Here is a 19064-nt window from a genome sequence, read left to right as displayed (position 1 = left end):
ATTTGAGTTTGCTGGAGAAGGAACTACTAAACCATGAAGCTTAGCTTCCTTCCATGCGTGCCAAACACCCGTAGCTAGCAAATTTACCCCCCTGGATTTTTGCTTTTTTGATGCCATACTATATCATTTCTGGTGATCCATAATGCCGAATACACCATAGAAACATAACTCAAATTCTCCAAGGTCAAGCAATTAGAGGCTTGCTGAAACCACTCCCCAAAAGACATAGCCGAAGACCACCGAAACCCAAGATGGGAGAGAGTCCAAACCTGTCTTGAAAAAGGGCAGTTGACAAGAATATGAAGATTAGTTTCAGAATGTCCAAGACATAGAGGGCAAATATCTTGAATGTCCACCTTCCGAGAGCATAAATTCCTCCTACAAGGTAGAACATCACATACGGCACGCCAAATGAAATTAGTAACTTTGGGTGGGATCTTCATCTTCCACAGCTGAGTCCAACTTATAGTAGGCATAAATTGTGACGCAAGAGGGTGATGCAGAAGTAATCTGTAAGCACTCTTGACTGTATATGTACCTTTTGTGTCAAATTTCCAGCAAACCCGGTCATCTCCCATGTGATTACTTAAAGGAATAGAGAGGATACAAGCAACATCTCTTTCATTGAATAATCGTCGAGTCCGCTCGACATCCCATCTTCGTTGCACAATAAGATTCGAAACCAGGAAAGCATTACTATCGTGTGGTCTAGGAGTGGAGATAAAAGAACACTCTTCATTAGACAGCTAAGGAGAATCCCAAATAGATGTATTCGAACCACTACCAACCCACAAATATAATCCCCTTTGAATCAAACTCTTAGACCCCTAAATGCTTCGCCAAACATAGCTCGGATTTGAGCCGAGATCAGCTTCCAGAAAACTACAATTCGGAAAATACCTTGCTTTCAAAACACGTGCAGCCAATGAATCCAAGCTTACCATGAGTTTCCAGCCCTATTTACCTGGAAGAGCTATATTAAATTCATGAATTTTCCAAAATCCTAGCCCTCCGAATACCTTCGGGATAGCCAATTTGTTCCAAGAAAGCCAATGAATACCCTGAGAGTAATTCCGCCCACTTCCCACTAGAACCGATTCATGATACGTTCCAATTCCATACATAAAGTCTTGGGTAACAAGAAAAGACTCATAAGATAATTAGGTAAAGCATGAAGAACAATTTTTAACAGAATTTCCCTTCCCACACGGGAGAGAGACTTTAGCTCCCATGAGTTTAAAGGCTTCCACATTCGGTCCTTAATATAATTAAAAACCTCCTTCCTATTTCGACCCATGTGTGACGGTAAACCCAAGTAAGTACCTAAAGTATCCTTTTCCGCAACCTAAAGTAGGGAACATATTTGATTTTTGGAGTGCCGAGGGGTATTAGCGTTGAAAGTAATGCAAGACTTATTTAAATTTATCTTCTGCCCTAATTCTGCCTCATACATAGCCAAAATATGTTTGAGAGATTGAGATTCCTAAATCGAAGCCTTCAAAAACACCAAACTGTCATCAGCGAAAAATAGATGAGAAATTAACGGTCCACCCCGACAAACTCGAAAACCACTCAGATTACCATTCTGAATAGACATGCGAATCATGTTTGATAAGCCTTCAGCGCAGATGATGAATAAGTACGGGGATAGAGGGTCTCCCTGTCGCAAACCCCGAGTGGGGATAATGGGCCCAAGCTCTCTATTATTCTGCAAAATCCAGTACTTGACCGAAGTTAGACTAGACATGATAAGATTAATCCATAGAGCATGAAAACCCAACTTAGTTAGTATTTGGCGAAGAAAGGACCACTCCATTCTATCGTATGCTTTGCTGATGTCCATTTTGACAGCTGTAGAAAAATTAGAACCCCTAGTCTTCCTATGAAATGCACGTAAAGCTTTAAAAGCAACAATACAATTATCCTGAATATTCCTACCCGCAACAAAGGCACTCTGGCTTTACGAAATCAGAAGCGGAAGAATAGTGCGAAGAGGATTTGCGAGCAGCTTAGTAATGATTTTTAACAAAACATTGCAAAGGGCAATCGGTCTCAAATCAGTCATAGATTCTGGGGATGATTTCTTAGGAATCAAAACCAAACCAATCACATTCAAATGATCAGGAATAGACCTGCTGTGAATTATCTCAACACAGTTCTGAGCAATATCATTACCTATAATGTCCCAGTAGCGTTGGTAGAAACCAGGATTGAACCCGTCAAGTCCCGGGGCTTTGTCGGCCTTCATGTCAAACACTACTGCCCGAACATCCTCAATTGAGTGAGGAGCTAACAAGAACTCATTTTGCTCCTCGGTGATAACAGGCTAAGTAAAATCGGAAACCAAAGTAGAGGTGCAATTTTGGGAAGCAAACACATTCGTAAAATAACGAACCATGAGATCCTCTAACCCGGAGTTCAAGTGACTCTAGTTTCCAGATTCGTCTCTCAAAGAAGAAATCTGATTCTGTTGCTGACGGGCTGAAGCTCTTCGATGGAAGAAACGGGTATTAGCATCACTTCCCTCAACCAGAACTCTTTGGCACGTTGTTTCCAAAAAATTTCCTTTTGTAACAATAATTCCTGGTACCTGTTTTTCACCTCAAGAAACTGGACATTATCCCCTGCGGTACGAGAACCTCTTGTAGCAGCCATGACGGCCATGCAAGTCGCAAATTCCCCTTTTTGATAATGGCGAAGTTCTTCCTCCCAGACCTCAAGAAGTGCTCTGCAACAAGAAATCCTTTCAACCAAAGCCATACCTATCGTCTCCAGCCAACAACCCTTAATCAGATCCTTACAAACAGCCTCCCTCCGCCAGCTATTCTCGAAATGGAATCGTCTAGCCTGAGCCCTAGGCACAAAGTGGTGTATTTCAAGGTAAATCGGAAGATGGTCGGATGAAGACTTATCAAGAACCATAGCCCGGGCTTGAGAGAAATTTTGTCGCCAAGAGTCAGTGGCCAGAACACGATCGAGTTTTGCCTCAATTAAATTACCGCTAGAGCGACCATGTTCCTAAGTGAAGGCATAACCAGACGTAGGAAAATCAATCAAATGTGCATCCAAGATAGCAGCTTGGAATCCCCGAATAAGATGATTAGGCTAAGCCCTACCCCCTTGCTTTTCAGACGAAGCAAGAATATCATTAAAGTCTCCTAAACACAACCAAGGCAAGTCGTTGTGAGAAGCTAAAACATGAAGTAACTGCCAAGAATTATTTCTTCTGGATCTATTTGGGTCACCATAGAAACCCGTGAGCCACCAAACACCAAATCGGGGCAAATCCACTTCAACATCTATATATCTAGGACCGGAACTAATAAGATTTACTGACGAAACACCCTTTCAAAGTAATGCCAAACCACCACTATGGCCAACACAATCAACATTAACAAACCCGTCATAATCTAATAAAGATTGTAGTTCCACAACTTTATTAGAAGCATAAAGGGTCTCAATAAGAAAAATAAAATTTGGCTTCTTATCACTAATGATATCCCGTAAAGTACGTACTGCTCATGGGTTGCCCAGTCCACGACAGTTCCAACTTATGGTACTCATGTCTGATGGCGGGTCGGACTCACAGAACCAGCCAATAGCCCCATGTTTTTTAAAAAACTTGAATTGTTGTAGAGAGTTCTTCGTCTTTTTCAAAAACAAGTCTAGCCGGTTACGCACCATTGACTGATAAGTTAGCCACCTCCCTCGAAATTTGGTCTTCATCCTCCATCAGAAAATGTGTCAACGACAAGATCTAAACCAGAATAACTCTCCAGGAAGAGAGACGAAAACAACTCTCTAGGAAGAGAGACGAAACAACTTCAAAACCAAAACTGCAGATTATTAGAAGCATGAAAGGCAGCTTGCAACATGTTCACGTTCATAATTTAGCTCCTTATTCACTCTGTCATTTTTACAAACACTTGGTAGGCACATATTTCCATTGAAAATATAATTTCTTTTTCCATCTAAACCAAATCTCTAGTTTTCAGCTTCTCTTAGCAAGCAAAAGCAACATACATCTATCATAAATTTACCATTCCCACAATACAAAAGCAATGACACAACTTCAATGATCCAGTTAAATATACTTACACGACACCATTCTCTGGAAAGTTGAGTTGCAGCAAATACATCAATCGTCTTCATGAGAGTAGGCAGAGCGGTTCCTCCCAACAAAGGATTGAGATCCCATGCATTGAATACCTTGTGGAGGTTGATCGGTACAATGTGAGTGTGATCTGCTCCTCAGTCCTTTTGATTCAATCAGACAAGTGATTTTTTTTTCTTTGGTTTATTTTAAGCTTGAATACATATTTTGTTTCCTGAATTATTCATTCAAAAGTTGTGTCCCTCTATTCCAAAGTGACTTTGTGACTCGTAGATTTCACTTTTTTTTTTTTGTATCAATCACACACATTCATGAATTCCATGCATTTTGACATAGACAATAATATTTCTTCCAAGTGGCAAGTTAGTTATGCACATTAGCTCTAGCGTTAAAAAAAAAAGAAGAAAAAAAGAAAAAAAACATTCATTGAAGCATGATGATATGTCTTCCACCTCACCTCCTCTTCGATAAAAAAACATGACAAATCAAAATTAAAATTAATATTTCAAATTAAAATCAAACAATATTCTCAAATCAATCTTCTTCTAAAAAAGAAAAATCTTCTCATCTCGTATTCTTAAATCAAAATTATACTCCAAATTAAAATCAAACATTATTATCAAATCCATCTTCTTCCTAGGGAAATATTCTGATCTCTCAATAGCAAGAAAACATCATTTTTACTTTCTCTCTCATTATGGCACACCCATCAGCGATTTCACACATGAAGAACCATTTTTAACTAGGGCAACATTCATGGTTTTCTAAGGGTGGCCCATTAACTTCTTTCGATGGAATAACATGTTTCTTTCATCTCTTTCTTTTCGGGCTAGGAATGTGGTAATATTACTAAAAAATATTAAATAAATTTATTTTTGACCACCATATCCCCCTAGAATCCCTATCAAATCATCCAATTAATGGAGCAATATCTCCACTATCTAATTTTCTTAACCACCTACCTCTACTATATATAGAGGACCTTTCCTTAGAAGAGATAGGGGAATTAACACAGAAAAAACTCTCTACACTAATTTCCCTTTCAACACTAACAACAGAAGTAATATTAATTGTTGAGACTATCAAATGGTGGGGTGAGCATGAAACACTCCAAAAACTCACTCTCTCCCAAAAGACTCTACTCTTTCGCTCCCTTGACCATGGCTAACGAGTCAGCAAAATTCACCAATGTGGAAGACCAAGCTGATAGTCAAAGATGAGAAACAGGCGAACAAAATATAATGTCGCCTCCCCAAACAATCGATCCCCAAGTCGCGATAGCCCTAACACAGGTATAAGCACAATTCACGGTAGTGCTAGAGCACATATTAGTAGTTCCCCCACAATGTGGTAGGCAAACCTTTGTGGATAATTAGGAGAATCGCTAGCAAGGCGAACAAGATAGATCCCAACACATGTCTAAAAGGCAAAACTCCAGGCTCGAGACAACGCACAGAAACCAAATCAATAGCAGATTTGAGCACATTTATCCCAGATAGCCACAATCCAGCAACACTCAACTAAGGGTATACAACACCAACCTCAGAAATGTTGTCAAGAGATCTTATGAGAATGCAAGGAAATAGGCAAAATGGGAGATTATGGACTCCAAGATGACTCTCCCGCCAACACTTTAGGTGTAACATTCCTACCCAAGTATAAAATGCCTACTTTAAGACTTATGATGGTTCTACTAACCCCCACAGTCACCTAGCAACTTTTTGAACTGTGATGTACATTCAAACAAACCTAGAAGACCTCATGTGCAAAGTGTACCCTGTCACACTTAAGGGGGCAGCCCAAAAATGGTATCAAACATTAAAGACATGATCTATTCATCCTTCTCCTAATTATCCGCTGCATTCTGAGCTCGATTCATAATGAGTGTACCATCAAGGAAAATCTCCTCAGACCTAATGGGCCTCAGAAGGGAAAAAGGCGAGACCCTAAGATTGTATGTCTCCAAATTCCAACATATGGCAATGCAAGTGGAGAACTTGAACGATGAAGTCGCGATTAGCACAGTGTCTAAGAATTATAAGTATAACAAACTATTTGAAAGCCTTAGCATTGATCCACCTTTGAATTTTGTAGAATTGATGGCCCGAGCACATAATTACACCAAACTGGACAAAGCCTATGAGGCACAATGGCGAAGAGCTTCAAGGAAGAAAAAACCAATAGCAAAAGATACCACTCTCTAGTTAGGCGACGATCACCGATCAGACATCCAACGGCTAGCTACTCGATAAAGACGCCCTACCACAGAGGAGATAGGAGCTTTTAAAAGAAAGAGTTCACTCCCCTGAACAAGTCACACTCGAACATATTGGATTGGATGAGAAAATAAGGAGATAAAATACAACTAAATTACCCTAGAAAATTGAAAGAGGACACATTGGGGCACAAGGACAAAAGCAAGTACAATGAATTCCATTAGGAACTATTCACATGACATTTGGTGGCTCTACAGGTGGTGACAATAATTCAGCTAGGTAGAGGATAGCTCGGGAGATCTATCCGGTCATACCACAAACAGAAGTTGCAGTTCGACCACCGATCTCATTCTCAGAAGAAGATGGCAAACACTCCCCACACCCACAATGATGCCTTGGTCATTGAAGGAATCATGGGAAACTTTCTAGTAAAAATAATGATAGTGGAAGATGGGAGTGTGGTTAACTTGATCACACTAGAAGTATTCAATGCACTTAAACTTGATCAAAATAAATTCAAGAAAGTCCAAACTCCCCTAGTAGGACTGGCAAGAAAACCAATCATGATGGCGAGTGTTATGGACATAACCCTGAAGCTCAGAATAGAAGACATTTGTAGAAGACTCAAAATAGAATTCATGGTGGCTGACATTCATTTTCCTTATAATGCCATACTCAATAGGCCCGCACTATATGAGTTAGAAGTAGTCTCCTCAATTAGGTACCTAACATTGAAATTTTATTTTGATAACAATGAAGTTGTTTCTGTTATGGGTAATAAAAAAGTTACATGAGAGGCATACATGGTACCACTCAAAGGAGTCCCTTTGAGTTTACCTATGATGTGGATGCTAACCAAAAGCATGAGCAACCTACAAGAAGACCATCCACCCTTCGACATTTCGAGTAAGAGAACAGGTGGCATAGAGAACATTTGCTTCTTCTCTTCATACATGGCATAGAGAACAGGTGGCTTCCAACCATAATTGTCATTTTTTGTTCACTGTGGTTTATGTTAGTCCAAACCTCTCTATCAGGAATGGTTTATTGCATCATCTTTTGTCCCTCAACCATAGTTGCGTTCTTCCTTGATGCATTGCAGGGGACTTTAATGTTGTCCTTAAAAGTAATGAGAAGCGTGGTACTGTGAATGATCAAAGCTTCTATAGGTTATTTCAAAAGTGGTTTGACGATGCTGGGTTGGTTGATTTGGGGTTTCAGGGCTCTAAGTTTATGTGGAAACAAGGGTAAATTTTGGAAAGGTTGGATAGGGTCCTCTATAATAATGCTTGGCTTAGTTGATTTTCGTCTTCTTCAGTTTCTCATCTTCCCTGAGTTAAATCAAATCATAATCTGTTACTCTTCATACCATCTGGTAATGGTGCAGTTGGTCCCAGAGTTGGGAGTTTCAAGTTCTGGTTACATGGCAAGATAAACCTGGGTTCTCAGACATTTTGTAGAATAGTTGGAGAATAGGTGGTAACATAGCTGAATCCCTTAGTAGTCTTGCTTCTTCTCTTCGTACATGGCATAGAGATACGGTGGGTAGTGTGCATGCTCGTAAAATGGCATTGCTAGTTAGTATTATAGGAGTTCTAGGGGCGTTAAAGACTAAGCAAAGCAACTTTTTGATTGAGTTGGAGAGCAAGTTGTCTACCAATCTGGAACAATTATTGGAAGAAGAGGAAGTGTTTTGGTTTCAAAAATCACAGGCTCAGTGGATCTTATACGGGGACCATAATACTAGGTATTTCCATGGGATTACCATGTAAAGGCATAGAAAGAACAGAATTGGGTCTTTGCAAGGGGAAGATGGCCTATGGTGTACGAATCAGATCATTTGAAACAATGGACAGTTGATTATTTTGCTAAGCTTTACCAAGAAGATTGACAAGTTTTTCCGTAGTATAATGGACTGAACTTCTTTCCTCCTCTAACTGATACTGAGAAAGAGGATATAAGTCAAAGGGTCATTATGGAGGAAGTTAAGGTTGTTTTGTTTCAAATGGATCCCTATAAAGCCCTTGGGATCGATGGTTTTCATCCTTATTTCTTTCAACGCAATTGGTCTATTGTCGGTTGGATTTGTCTTGGGTGGTGAGTGACATTTTTTATGATCGATTTGACATAAAGGAGTTGAATAAGAGTCTCATTGTTCTGATCCCAGAAAATGACTCTCTTAAACATATTTCTGAATTTTGGCCTATCAGTCTCTGTAATACGGTGTTTAAAGTTGTTACGAAAATTATTGCTAATCGGCTTAAGCTTATTCTGTCTAAACTGGTGTGTTAGGAACAAGTCAATTTTGTTGCTGGGAGGCATATTACAGATAACACTATTATCACGCAAGAGTTAGTGCCCTCTATGAAGAATAAACGCTCAGGCAATGGCTGGATGGCTGTGAAGGTTGATTTGGAAAGGCTTATGATAGGTTGGGGTGGGAGTTTATTCAGCAAACCTTATCTGATATTGGCTTACCTGATAATATTATTCAAGTTGTTATGAAATGTATTACTTCTTCTTCTCTTAGTGTGGCATGGAATGGTGAGCAGTCGACTTACTTCACTCCTAGTCATGGGGTTCAGTAGGGTGATCCTTTGTCACCTTACCTCTTTGTGCTATGTATGGAGCGTTTAGCTCACTCTATCAAGCAAGAAGTGACATCTAAACGGTGGAAGCCTCTTAAGGTTAGTCGAAGGGGACCTATGGTTTCTCATCTTTTTTCGCTGATGACTTGTTTCTTTTTTCAGAAGCTACGGTCTTGCAAGTGGATGTTCTTCTGCAAGTCAATGCGAACTTTGCGAGTATTTCAGGATAGAAGGTTAATATGGCCAAGACTCTCCTTTATTTTTCGAGGAATGTCTTGCCCATGCTTCAGTAGGAAATCAGCCAGCGGAGTGGCTTTTGGCTTACTTTTGATCTTGGTAAATATTTGGGAATTTCTCTAACTCAAGGTACATCTAAATCCAAAGCTTTCTCTTTTCTGTTGGATAAGGTGAAGTCCAAACTTTCAGGATGGAGCGCAGCAACTCTCCCTGGCTAGTAGGATTACGCTCACAAAGTTTGTTCTCCTGGCCATTCCTACTTATGTTTTTCAAACTGTCTCTGTCCCTATTTCTCTTTGTTTGGAGATTGAGAAACATTGCAGGAAGTTAATTTGGGGCTGGAACCATCATAAGCGAGGTCTGTCTCTTATTCGATGGGATCAACTATGTCAACTTAAGGAGATGGGCGGCTTGGATTTAAGAAAGCTTCAGGTCTCTAACGAGGCATTTATGGTTAAACTTGCTTGGGTTTTACTTGTTAACAATGATGCTTTATGGGTGCAGGTTCTCCGTTGTAAGTACACCAAAAGGGTTGGGCCTTTTCCTGATCAATTTAAAAACAGTGGGTACTTCTTAGCTTTAGCGTAATATTATTCGTGTTTGGTCGGTCATGCTGTAGGGTGTGTATTGGTCTATTGGGAATGGCAAGACCATTCGATTTTGGCAGCATCAATGGATTCAGGATGTGCCCCCTTATGGACTCTTACTTATGTCCCGGTTCCGCTTGAGGATTTTGATAAGCCCCTCTATGAGTTTATTGATCAAACTGGTAATTGGAAGTGGCATCATTTTGAAAGCTTTCTTCTGATTGCTATCCTTGAGAGGATTGCTCAGTGCGAAAGCTATATTTTATCTGAGATGGAGGATTCGATGCACTGGGGTCTTTCTTTGAGCGGTACTTTCTCTGTTAAATCTACCTATACTGCATTAAGTAGGCATCGATGGCTTGATAGAGCTGCGATCTAGAAGGTAGTATGGGCTTAAAAAGGGCCAGAGCGAATCCAGACGTTTCTTTGGTTAACTGTTCATAATCATTAGCTCATTAATGTTGAACGGCAGCATCGCCACTTGGCCTCTAGCTCAACTTGTGCGATTTGCTTGGTTCATAAGGAGACAATTCTTGATGTCCTTTGAGATTGTATGCTGGTGTGTCAGCTATGGGATCTTTTGGTTCCTCCGGCAATGAGAATGGAGTTCTTCTCGTGTATGGAGATTGATAGATGGGTGGTTTTTAACTTGCAGTCTATGGGTGTGAGGTCTGATGGTTGTCCATGGAGTTCAATTTTTGCTCTAGGCAGTTGGTTTTTATGGAAATGGAGAAATAAATCTATTTTGGCCCCAGAGGAAGGTTAGCCAATTAATCCTATAGAGATGGTTTGTAACTTTACTATTAGTATTTTGGCTTCACAGCAAGATCAGGTGTTGCGAATGGGTAGTGTTAGGGAGTGCAGGTATTTAGGATGGAATCCACCAGCCGCGGGTTGGTTCAAGCTTAACTGTGATGGCTCGGTTATTATTCAGTCTAATAAGGCTTTCTATAACGGGTGTAATAAAAAATGTTGCAATGGGATGGTGTTTTTGTTTTGCTTATAATTTGGGTAGCTGTTCAGTTATTATGGCAGAGCTTTGGGGCCTTTGTGGGTTTGCATCTAGCTTGGCATAAAGGGGTCGGCACTTGCTTATGGAGCTGGATAATGCTCATGCTGTCTCGTTGGTTAATCAGTTGTTATTACTTCTTCTGTGGTTTCTAATCCGGTGTTGAACATCCAGCAGATGCTTCCCAAAAGCTGAGAGGTTCGTCTTTCGCATATATACATGGAAGGAAATTTGTGTACAGATTGGTTGGCATGTTATGGCTCAACTCTAACTTTAAGCGCTCATATTTTTTAGTCTCCTCCTCATGGCCTAGCTAGTCTACTGCAGTATGATAATTGTGGGGTGGCTTACCCTAGATACATTATGACTTAAGCTATGTTATTCTCTTCTTTTTCTTAAAAAAAAAAAAATTATATTTGACTTTTTAGATCAATTTATCCCTTAAATTTGTTTTAATCTTTACAAATAAATGAATTGATTCAATTTAGTAGGATTGACTTTCATCCCTTCTTATTTTCCACTAAAAACACCAAGATCAAACTTTTCAACACTTTGGAATATAAGTTTAAAATCCATAAAAACATCATTTCTTCTAACACAGTAAATTTACAAAATATGTGGTATAATTTTAATCTATTCAATATAAAAAATGCATGAATTTTACATGCAATAACTTAGTAATAAAAGTAAATTTTAAAATGTTTAAAATAATATATATTTATGAACTCAAAATAATCAGTTAAAATAAAAGGAGATACAATACACCCTATGTATTATTCTCTTTTATTTCTTATTTAATTAGTTTTTTAATAAATTATGTAGTGTGATCCGAATTATATAATTTCTATACAAAAATTTTCACATTATAACTACAATAAAGAATTACGAGCTAAACATAATCTTTTAATCATTTTAAACAAGTTTAAAGGTTAAATTAGCCGAAAAAGTCAAATTTGATATTTTTTATTCCTCTAAACAAGTTCAAACGTCATATTGGCTTTATTCATAACCAAAAATGAGTAATTATATAGTATTTACCCTTATATTTGGTCTTTTATATTTATCAAAATTAATTAATTTGTCTCCATATTTTCTAAAATATATTTTTTATATATTTTGCACTGTTATACTACTAACTGTTATACTACTATCTGCGTCAATTCATTTATTTTTTACTTTAAATGTAGAGAAGAATTAGTTAATTTTGATAAAATATAAGAAAATAATAATTTTGTCATTGAAAATGTATTGTTTTTGGTTTAAATAAAAGAATATTTTTATCTTTTTCATAAAATATTAATAGGTAAAAGTATAAAAAAAATTGACAAAGAGATATGGTATTAGTTGAATGGAATCTAAACATTAGCAAAAAAAGTAATGGAATAAAGTTCAATTTGGTCCTTGAATTTGTTTAGTAGGATTAAAAAGGTCAAATTTGACATTTTGAGTCAATTTAGCCTTTGAATTTGTATAAAATGATTAAAAAGATTCGATTTCATTTTTTAAGTTAATTTAACCCTTAAACTTGTTTTGATTTTTATAGATTAATAATTGATTTAATTTAACATGATTAACTTTTTATCCCTTTTTGTCCTACACTAAGAACACTTAGATTAAACTTTTTCAACACTTATGAATATAAATTTAAAATTCATAAACATATCATTTCGTGTAATATATTAAATTTATAAACATGTATTATAACTTTAACTTATTCAACATGAAAAATGCATAGATTTTATAAGCGATAACCCAGTAATAGAGGTTAATTTTAAAATGTTCAAATTAATACATATTTATAAACTTAAAACCATTGATCAAGGTAAAGAGAAATACAATTCATTTCATATATCATTTTCTTATATTTTATAATTAATTAATTTTTTAATGAATTAGTTAGCTCGATTTCAACTACAATTTTAGTAAATGTCTATATAATGATTTCACTTTGTAAGTACAATGAAGAATTAGAGGTTAAATTGACTCAAAATATCAAATATGATTTTTGTAATTATTTTATATATGTTCATGAGTTAAATTGGACTAAAAAGTGAAATCAAATCTTTTTAATTGTTTTATACAAATTCAAGGGCTAAATTAACCCAAAAGATCAAATCTAATTCTTTTAATCCTGCTAAATAAGTTCAGGATCAAATTGACATTAATTCCAAAATCTAATATACTTGTGAAAATAATGAGACAGACTATTTAATTTTAGTAAAATAAAAAATAAAATACTAATAATAACAGACTAATTAGTTTTAATAAAATAGAGGGATAAAATAATAAATTTATCCTATTTATTATACTGATTAAATCTACCAAACACGAAAGGCACTAGTGCAGATTCAATCAAACTCGTAGGGCCCCCACCAAGTCACCAAACCATAAATTACAGAACTATACGTGAGCACATTCACACCCACATGTCAACACATGTCTCGTCGATTCCTCTGATTTCGTCGGCAACGATCAATAATTACGGATATTGCCATTACCCGCCATTCTCCACCTTCTTTGACTTCAATTCTACTTCCTCATCTCATCTCCCCAAATCTCACTCCCACAATATCTCCTCTGTCAAAGCTCTCTCTTTCCGTGTACGGAAAATGGACGGTCTGATCAAAGGCTTGCTGGACGTGGCGCTTGGCCACGACGACAAAGATGAGGAATCGACCTCACAGTCCCGAGATGAACGGGCCAGATCCAGCTGGGCCGAAGTGAGTAGTCTCTGTCTCTTTCTTTCTCTTGCATTTCATTTTTTTTTTTTTTTTTTATCTGCTGGAGTCATATTTTTCCTTGCTAAAATGTACAGGTGGTGTCCGGGGAGCAGGATAACGATGATCAAGTAAGCAGCAATCATACCGCTCATGGTTATCGTCCAACAAATCAATGGATAAAACAGGTTTTTCGCTTTTTTTTTAATTAATTTTCTTTTTTTTTCTCTCTTCGTTATTTAATTTGTGGATTGGAATTGGAGAGCATTTTAATCAAATTTCTTTTTTCTTTTTCTTTCTTTTTGTTTTTTGAATTTAAATGATCAGAGCGAAGCGGATTCAAGACCTTCTATGCAGCCTCCGAAGGTTTCTATATTCATTTTGCTGTTAATTCTGATTTGATCGTGGTTTTATCATTTGAATCTCTCAAATAATGATTAAACGTCTTTACTTTTCTTTGCATAAACATAAAAATTGATGACGAATGTTTAGGTTGATAATTGACATTAATGCAATAAAATGCAAATGCTAACGCTCTTGTTGGGACACATATGTATGTGCTATAAATCCAATTCAATTTTGTTTTATAAATTTTGATTCCAATAATATGTAATCAAAGGCAAACGCTAATGAACTTGAATAAATAAAGAGTTAGGAAATTCACGTTTCTCTTCTTTTCTTTTTAATTATGAAATTTTAAATGTCTGCGGCGGTGCCTATATATATAGGCGTTTTTATGGTGATTCTATGAACTTACCTTTGTTTCCTGCAAGATAATGGTTGTCATAACATATTTGTAAAATGAATTGGCATTAAATATTGATCTATTACTACTCTTCATGTTTTCTCTTTCTACTTTTGCATGTTTCTGTATTCGCTCAGGAATCTCCATTGATTCTCTTCAAAATCTCACAAGTTTGATTTCCATGAACAGTATGAAAGAAGTGAAGGTGATGAGCAACATGATTATAACAAAAACCAATGGAATAGACAGGTTGGTTACTGGGGATTTTGAAATGTTTCATTTAGCATTATGGTTTGAGTTTCACTACCCAATCCTGACGCTTATTCTCTCATTGTTCAATTTCTTGTATAGGAGGGAGGAGAGGAAAGCAATGATGGTTGGGAGACTGTTGGCAAAAAGCATCCCAAGCAGCGACATAAGGTATATTTCCATTCTGCTCATCAACATTTTAGAGAAGGCACACGGTACTGCAATCTTGATCCAATATGTTCAATAGAATCATCTCTCCAGAAACTCCAGAGTTTATTGGAAGGAGGATTGATTTTTGCTTTGTTGACCTGCTTGTTCGGTTGGAAAGAGTTGAACAAGTTTTTAATTTTCATATTGACAGATTCAAAAGGATCATTGGCATGGATACAAAAGACCTTCTGGTGAACAAGAATACTCTGAATATGTTGAAGATGGTGCAAATGTAGTACCTTCAGAAGAGGAGCTTGCTGACCTATCACAAGCTTGCAACAGGCTCTGGCAACTTGATAGAAATCGTTTGGTTCCTGGCAAGGACTATCAAATAGATTGCGCTGAAGGGAAGAAGGTCTATGAGAAGGAAGATATGGCAGAAGGAAGCCTATTTAGCTGGTTAAATGAAGATGTATTAATGAGGCCTACCTTTGCTCGTTTTTGTTCTTTGCTTGATAATTACAACCCAAATGAAGGGTGCAAAGAAGTTGTCACTTCTGAAGAGAGGCAAGAGCAAGCTGCTTTTATAGAAGAAATCAGCAGAACTGCTCCAATTAAATATCTTCACAAGTATCTAGCCCGTAAAGGCATTGTATCTGAAGATTATCATGATTTTAAAAAAATATTGTCAAGTCTCTGGTTCGACCTCTATGGTCGAGGTGGTACATCTGGTTCCTCTTCTGCTTTTGAGCATGTTTTTGTTGGAGAAGTTAAGCAGCATGGGGAACAAGAAGTATCTGGTTTCCATAATTGGCTTCAGGTTTGTCTTGCTAGACTCTCCATTTCTAAATTTCTTTGATATTCCTGTGTTATTTTTATGTTTATTTGCAGTTTTATTATTTTTTTTGAAAGGAATATCTTTCTCTTTTTAATTACATCTTAACCTGTGAAGCATTGCACTTTAGTTTTGAACGCTGTCAAGTGCTAATTTTTGTAAGAAATGTCATGTTGGCATGTCCATTTCGTGTCATAAACATGTTCCCATGCCTCACAGGTCTCAGCTCTTGCATGATCAGTTTGCATATCTTTAGCACATTTTTTATTGTATTTACTTATCAGAAAGCCAAATCTTTATAATGAGACATCCTACTGAATCAATTACTAGAGTTGTTATGAGATACTATGGTATTATTAGACATCCTTAGTAAAAGTCTTCCCGACATCCATCTTGAAATATTTTATTTTCATAACTATATAATATATTGTGCAGTTTGCATTTTGAAATTTGGCAAGAAAATATCGATAATTGTCCCTGATGATCAGTTTAAAAATTTGCAGTTTCCTTGTGGATAACTGTATCATTCATTTATCGTTTATATGGTAAATTTTACTTGTGAATATTAGGAAATATACTTGTCCTCAAATTCTATTTTCACTTGTTCAGTTTTATCTAGAAGAAGCAAAAGGAAATGTTGATTATCAAGGTTATATTCTCCCCAGGCGACGTGGTCAGTTTGTAAGTGATCTGATCCTCACTTTTCATTCCATTATGATTTGAGGTAGAAATAAGAATGTTACTTGAACTTCTAATTAGGCGAAAAATAAGTAATCTTCTTGGTAGAAGTAGTTTTTTTATTGTATTTCATATGCACGTGCGGTCTTATTTATCCTCTGAGTAGCCAGTACTTCAGAAATGTCAACAAAAGTTTTCCTTGTTTGTCACTGAAAGAGTTTCACTTTATTCAGTTTTTTACTCTATTTCCATGGCATTTATTATATGGCAATAATTACAATTTCATTTTTTAGTTAAAAAAGAAAAGCTAATGTTTATTTGACAATTTCAAAAGTTAAGTTGAGCTAAGTTTGATAAGAGAACTTATAAATAACTCGTTAGACATTTGGACCCAGCGTTGCTTGTAAATTATGGTGCTTAAAACTTGCAAAATGAAATGGAGAGCAAGTTAAACTGGTTTCTTGAAAAATGAATATAACTGATTTGAGTGGAAGATGTTCTCAATTGAAGCTTGGCAGTGAATAAGTCCTCGCAACTCCTTTGAAACACTTGAAAGTGAATGCTGTTATATATATATATATTGCTTTTATATTCTTCAGTTGAAAAAAAGAAAATGTTTCGGCCTTTAAGGTTTGAGATGTTATTTTGATAAAACTAGGTTCATTTTAGATCAGCCAATACAGGTATTATAATGTATCTTACTTTTACTATTTCTATTTTGCAGCCTGACTCTGAAACTCAGTTGCTTTCCATTCAATTTGAATGGAATGGTGTTCTCAAATCTGTATCAACCATTTTAGTGGGTGTGAGCCCAGAGTTTGAAGTTGCATTATATACTCTGTGTTTCTATATGGGTGGACAAGATAATCATGTAGAGTTGGGTCCATACCCTGTAAATATCAAATGTTACAGCTTTGGAGATCGAATCGGCTCTGTGTTTCCAATAGCAGGGTGAAGGTTCTTCATTTTTTATGTATAAGTTTATCTTGATAGAAATAAAAATGTTGGATGTATTTGAGATGGTATGACAATATCATGGTTTGTTCCCTCTTTGCAAGGGTTTTTAATTGCAAATATCATCAATAAAACCTAAATATACTTGCCAATTTATATGATCTTGTAGTTTTCATGGAACTATGCAGGTTTAGATTCTTGTTTATGTAACCAAAAATTGAAATCTTGCAAGACTTGTTTAGAATTTATTTTATTTTATTTTATTCTAATTTATATCCGTTTTCGTTTTCTAATTTTTTTTTTTTTTGGTTAATTTACGTCTGACTGGATTCAAATTCACACCCTTACAACCCTAAAATTAGAAACAATTTCAGTAATAATGCAATAAATTCAAAAACATACATAAATAATGTTGAAATTACTTGAACATCTAGCCGTTTAAACATATTTAATATCATTTAAACAAATATATAAATGCATTGAACAGGCAACAACTAACCGACACCAATTGTTTACCTAAAAAAGAAATTTCATACTCCTTGAAATGCATCCTCAAAATGAAAACGTTCAAAACCTTGTGTTTTATGGTAGTAATTCTAAGCCTTTCAAATGTGGCAATTGCGCTATCACCTTCTCCTTCGCCCTCACAGCCATTAGAGGAATGTAGCAGAAAAGTTGGTACTGGTGGGAGGAGATATTCAATTCTGCATTTAAGGGTGGAATTGTTACAGCTGAGTGTTGTGTTAAGTTGGTGTCAACGGGAAAAGCTTGTTATGATCAATTTCTAGCAGTTATAGCACAAAATGGACCAGTTTTTGAAGCTCATCCTCCTCATCAGTTCCTGGCCAAAGGGGAAGAAGTATATAAGGATTGTAGTGTAATAGTTGTATCATCTTCACCTTCAGTTGCATTCTGACTTTTCTACTTTTATCACAAGCGAAGAAGATATAACATGATACTTCCAAAAAAAAAACTTCTCTATTTTAGCTAATAAAAATTACTGATTAATTACTGTGAGTGGTTTCTCAAAGTCATGAAGCTTAGATTTATGAATACAAAATATATATATATATATATATATACACACCACTCTCTTCATCCTATAATTTTTGTCACACTATCCTTTTTTCATCCATTTCAAATTATAGTTTAACCATATAAACTAAATCCATGTGCAAGTCAAATCAAAACACAAATAATTGAATGAAGGGAGTAGTTTTGTGAAAGTAAGATGCACGTTGTTTATACTTATTATATATACTCATGATTTACTCTTTATAAAAGTCAATCATTCGAAATCAATTCAATTAAAAAAATAAAATAAAATATATTAAGAAAAATAATGGATCTAATGTTTCACTGAGAAAATTATAAGCAAAATTATAATAATTGACATTTGAAAAGATATATCTAAAAAAAGATAAAATTTATTAGAACAAATAATTAAATCAAGATATTTCAAAAAAAAATTATAAGCATAAGTCATGATAATTAACGCATTAAAGTTATCTTTTATTTTGTTATCTAAATTTATAATTTTACGGATATAAAAATTTGAAAAATACAGCGAAGATATTTGGTGTTAGCTTGACAAAATAAAATAGAGCTTACAACTTTATTAATATCAGGTTTATTAATTCTATAATATATAATATATATGAGGTCTGGTTGGTTTTCTACTTATCTGGAGAGTGAGAAGTCTTTACGAAATTGGCGAAAACTCTTGTGGCCAAGAGGCCTCATCAATTTGGTGAGTAAAGTAAAGGTTATCCCTATTGCGTAGTGCATATTGTTCCTTCGGCCTATTGAATCTCCTAAAAAATAAAACATATCTATAATATATATAATATCAATATTTATCATTTAAATTATATTTAACTATTATACTTTTTACCTTTATTAAAATTTAATATAAAATTCTTTACATTTGTTGAAAAATTTATATTAATATTAATATATATATATATATATATATATATATATAT

The 19064-nt window shown here is 35.7% G+C and overlaps 2 protein-coding genes across 2 annotated transcripts; one reads left to right on the top strand and one right to left on the bottom strand.

The window, feature by feature from the left end:
- Positions 1 to 83: 83 nt before the first annotated feature.
- LOC149492550 (uncharacterized) lies at positions 84 to 3608 on the bottom strand. The gene is made up of 6 exons (XM_089716467.1): positions 3588 to 3608; positions 2479 to 3018; positions 1965 to 2326; positions 1582 to 1880; positions 1020 to 1129; positions 84 to 746 (listed from the first exon to the last, which is right to left on the bottom strand). The coding sequence occupies exons 1-6, from the start codon at positions 3606 to 3608 to the stop codon at positions 84 to 86; spliced, it is 1995 nt and encodes a 664-aa protein (XP_089572593.1).
- Positions 3609 to 13163: 9555 nt separating this feature from the next.
- LOC105636614 (poly(U)-specific endoribonuclease-B protein) lies at positions 13164 to 17235 on the top strand. Its single transcript, XM_012219940.3, has 8 exons — positions 13164 to 13471; positions 13567 to 13656; positions 13796 to 13834; positions 14403 to 14462; positions 14565 to 14633; positions 14824 to 15432; positions 16057 to 16128; positions 16850 to 17235. Exons 1-8 carry the CDS (start codon positions 13178 to 13180, stop codon positions 17078 to 17080), a joined length of 1464 nt encoding a protein of 487 aa, XP_012075330.1. The 5' UTR covers positions 13164 to 13177; the 3' UTR covers positions 17081 to 17235.
- The last annotated feature ends 1829 nt before the right edge of the window (positions 17236 to 19064 follow it).

The sequence above is a fragment of the Jatropha curcas genome, chromosome 11, assembly GCF_041381405.1.
Source record: "Jatropha curcas cultivar XTBG-Jc1 chromosome 11, XTBG_Jcur_1.0, whole genome shotgun sequence".
NCBI lineage: Eukaryota > Viridiplantae > Streptophyta > Magnoliopsida > Malpighiales > Euphorbiaceae > Jatropha > Jatropha curcas.
This window is presented reverse-complemented; position numbering and strand designations above follow the sequence as displayed.

Coding starts and splice junctions, on each gene's coding strand:
- LOC149492550 (XM_089716467.1), bottom strand. CDS start 3,608: ATGGGGCTATTGGCTGGTTCT. Junction 2,327..2,478: donor CCATCGAAGAGCTTCAGCCC/GTCAGCAACAGA, acceptor GATTTTACTTAG/CCTGTTATCACCGAGGAGCA. Junction 1,130..1,581: donor TCGCATGTCTATTCAGAATG/GTAATCTGAGTG, acceptor TTGTTACCCAAG/ACTTTATGTATGGAATTGGA.
- LOC105636614 (XM_012219940.3), top strand. CDS start 13,178: ATGTCAACACATGTCTCGTCGATTCCTCTGATTTCGTCGGCAACGATC. Junction 13,657..13,795: donor CAAATCAATGGATAAAACAG/GTTTTTCGCTTT, acceptor TTAAATGATCAG/AGCGAAGCGGATTCAAGACC. Junction 14,463..14,564: donor AAAACCAATGGAATAGACAG/GTTGGTTACTGG, acceptor TTTCTTGTATAG/GAGGGAGGAGAGGAAAGCAA.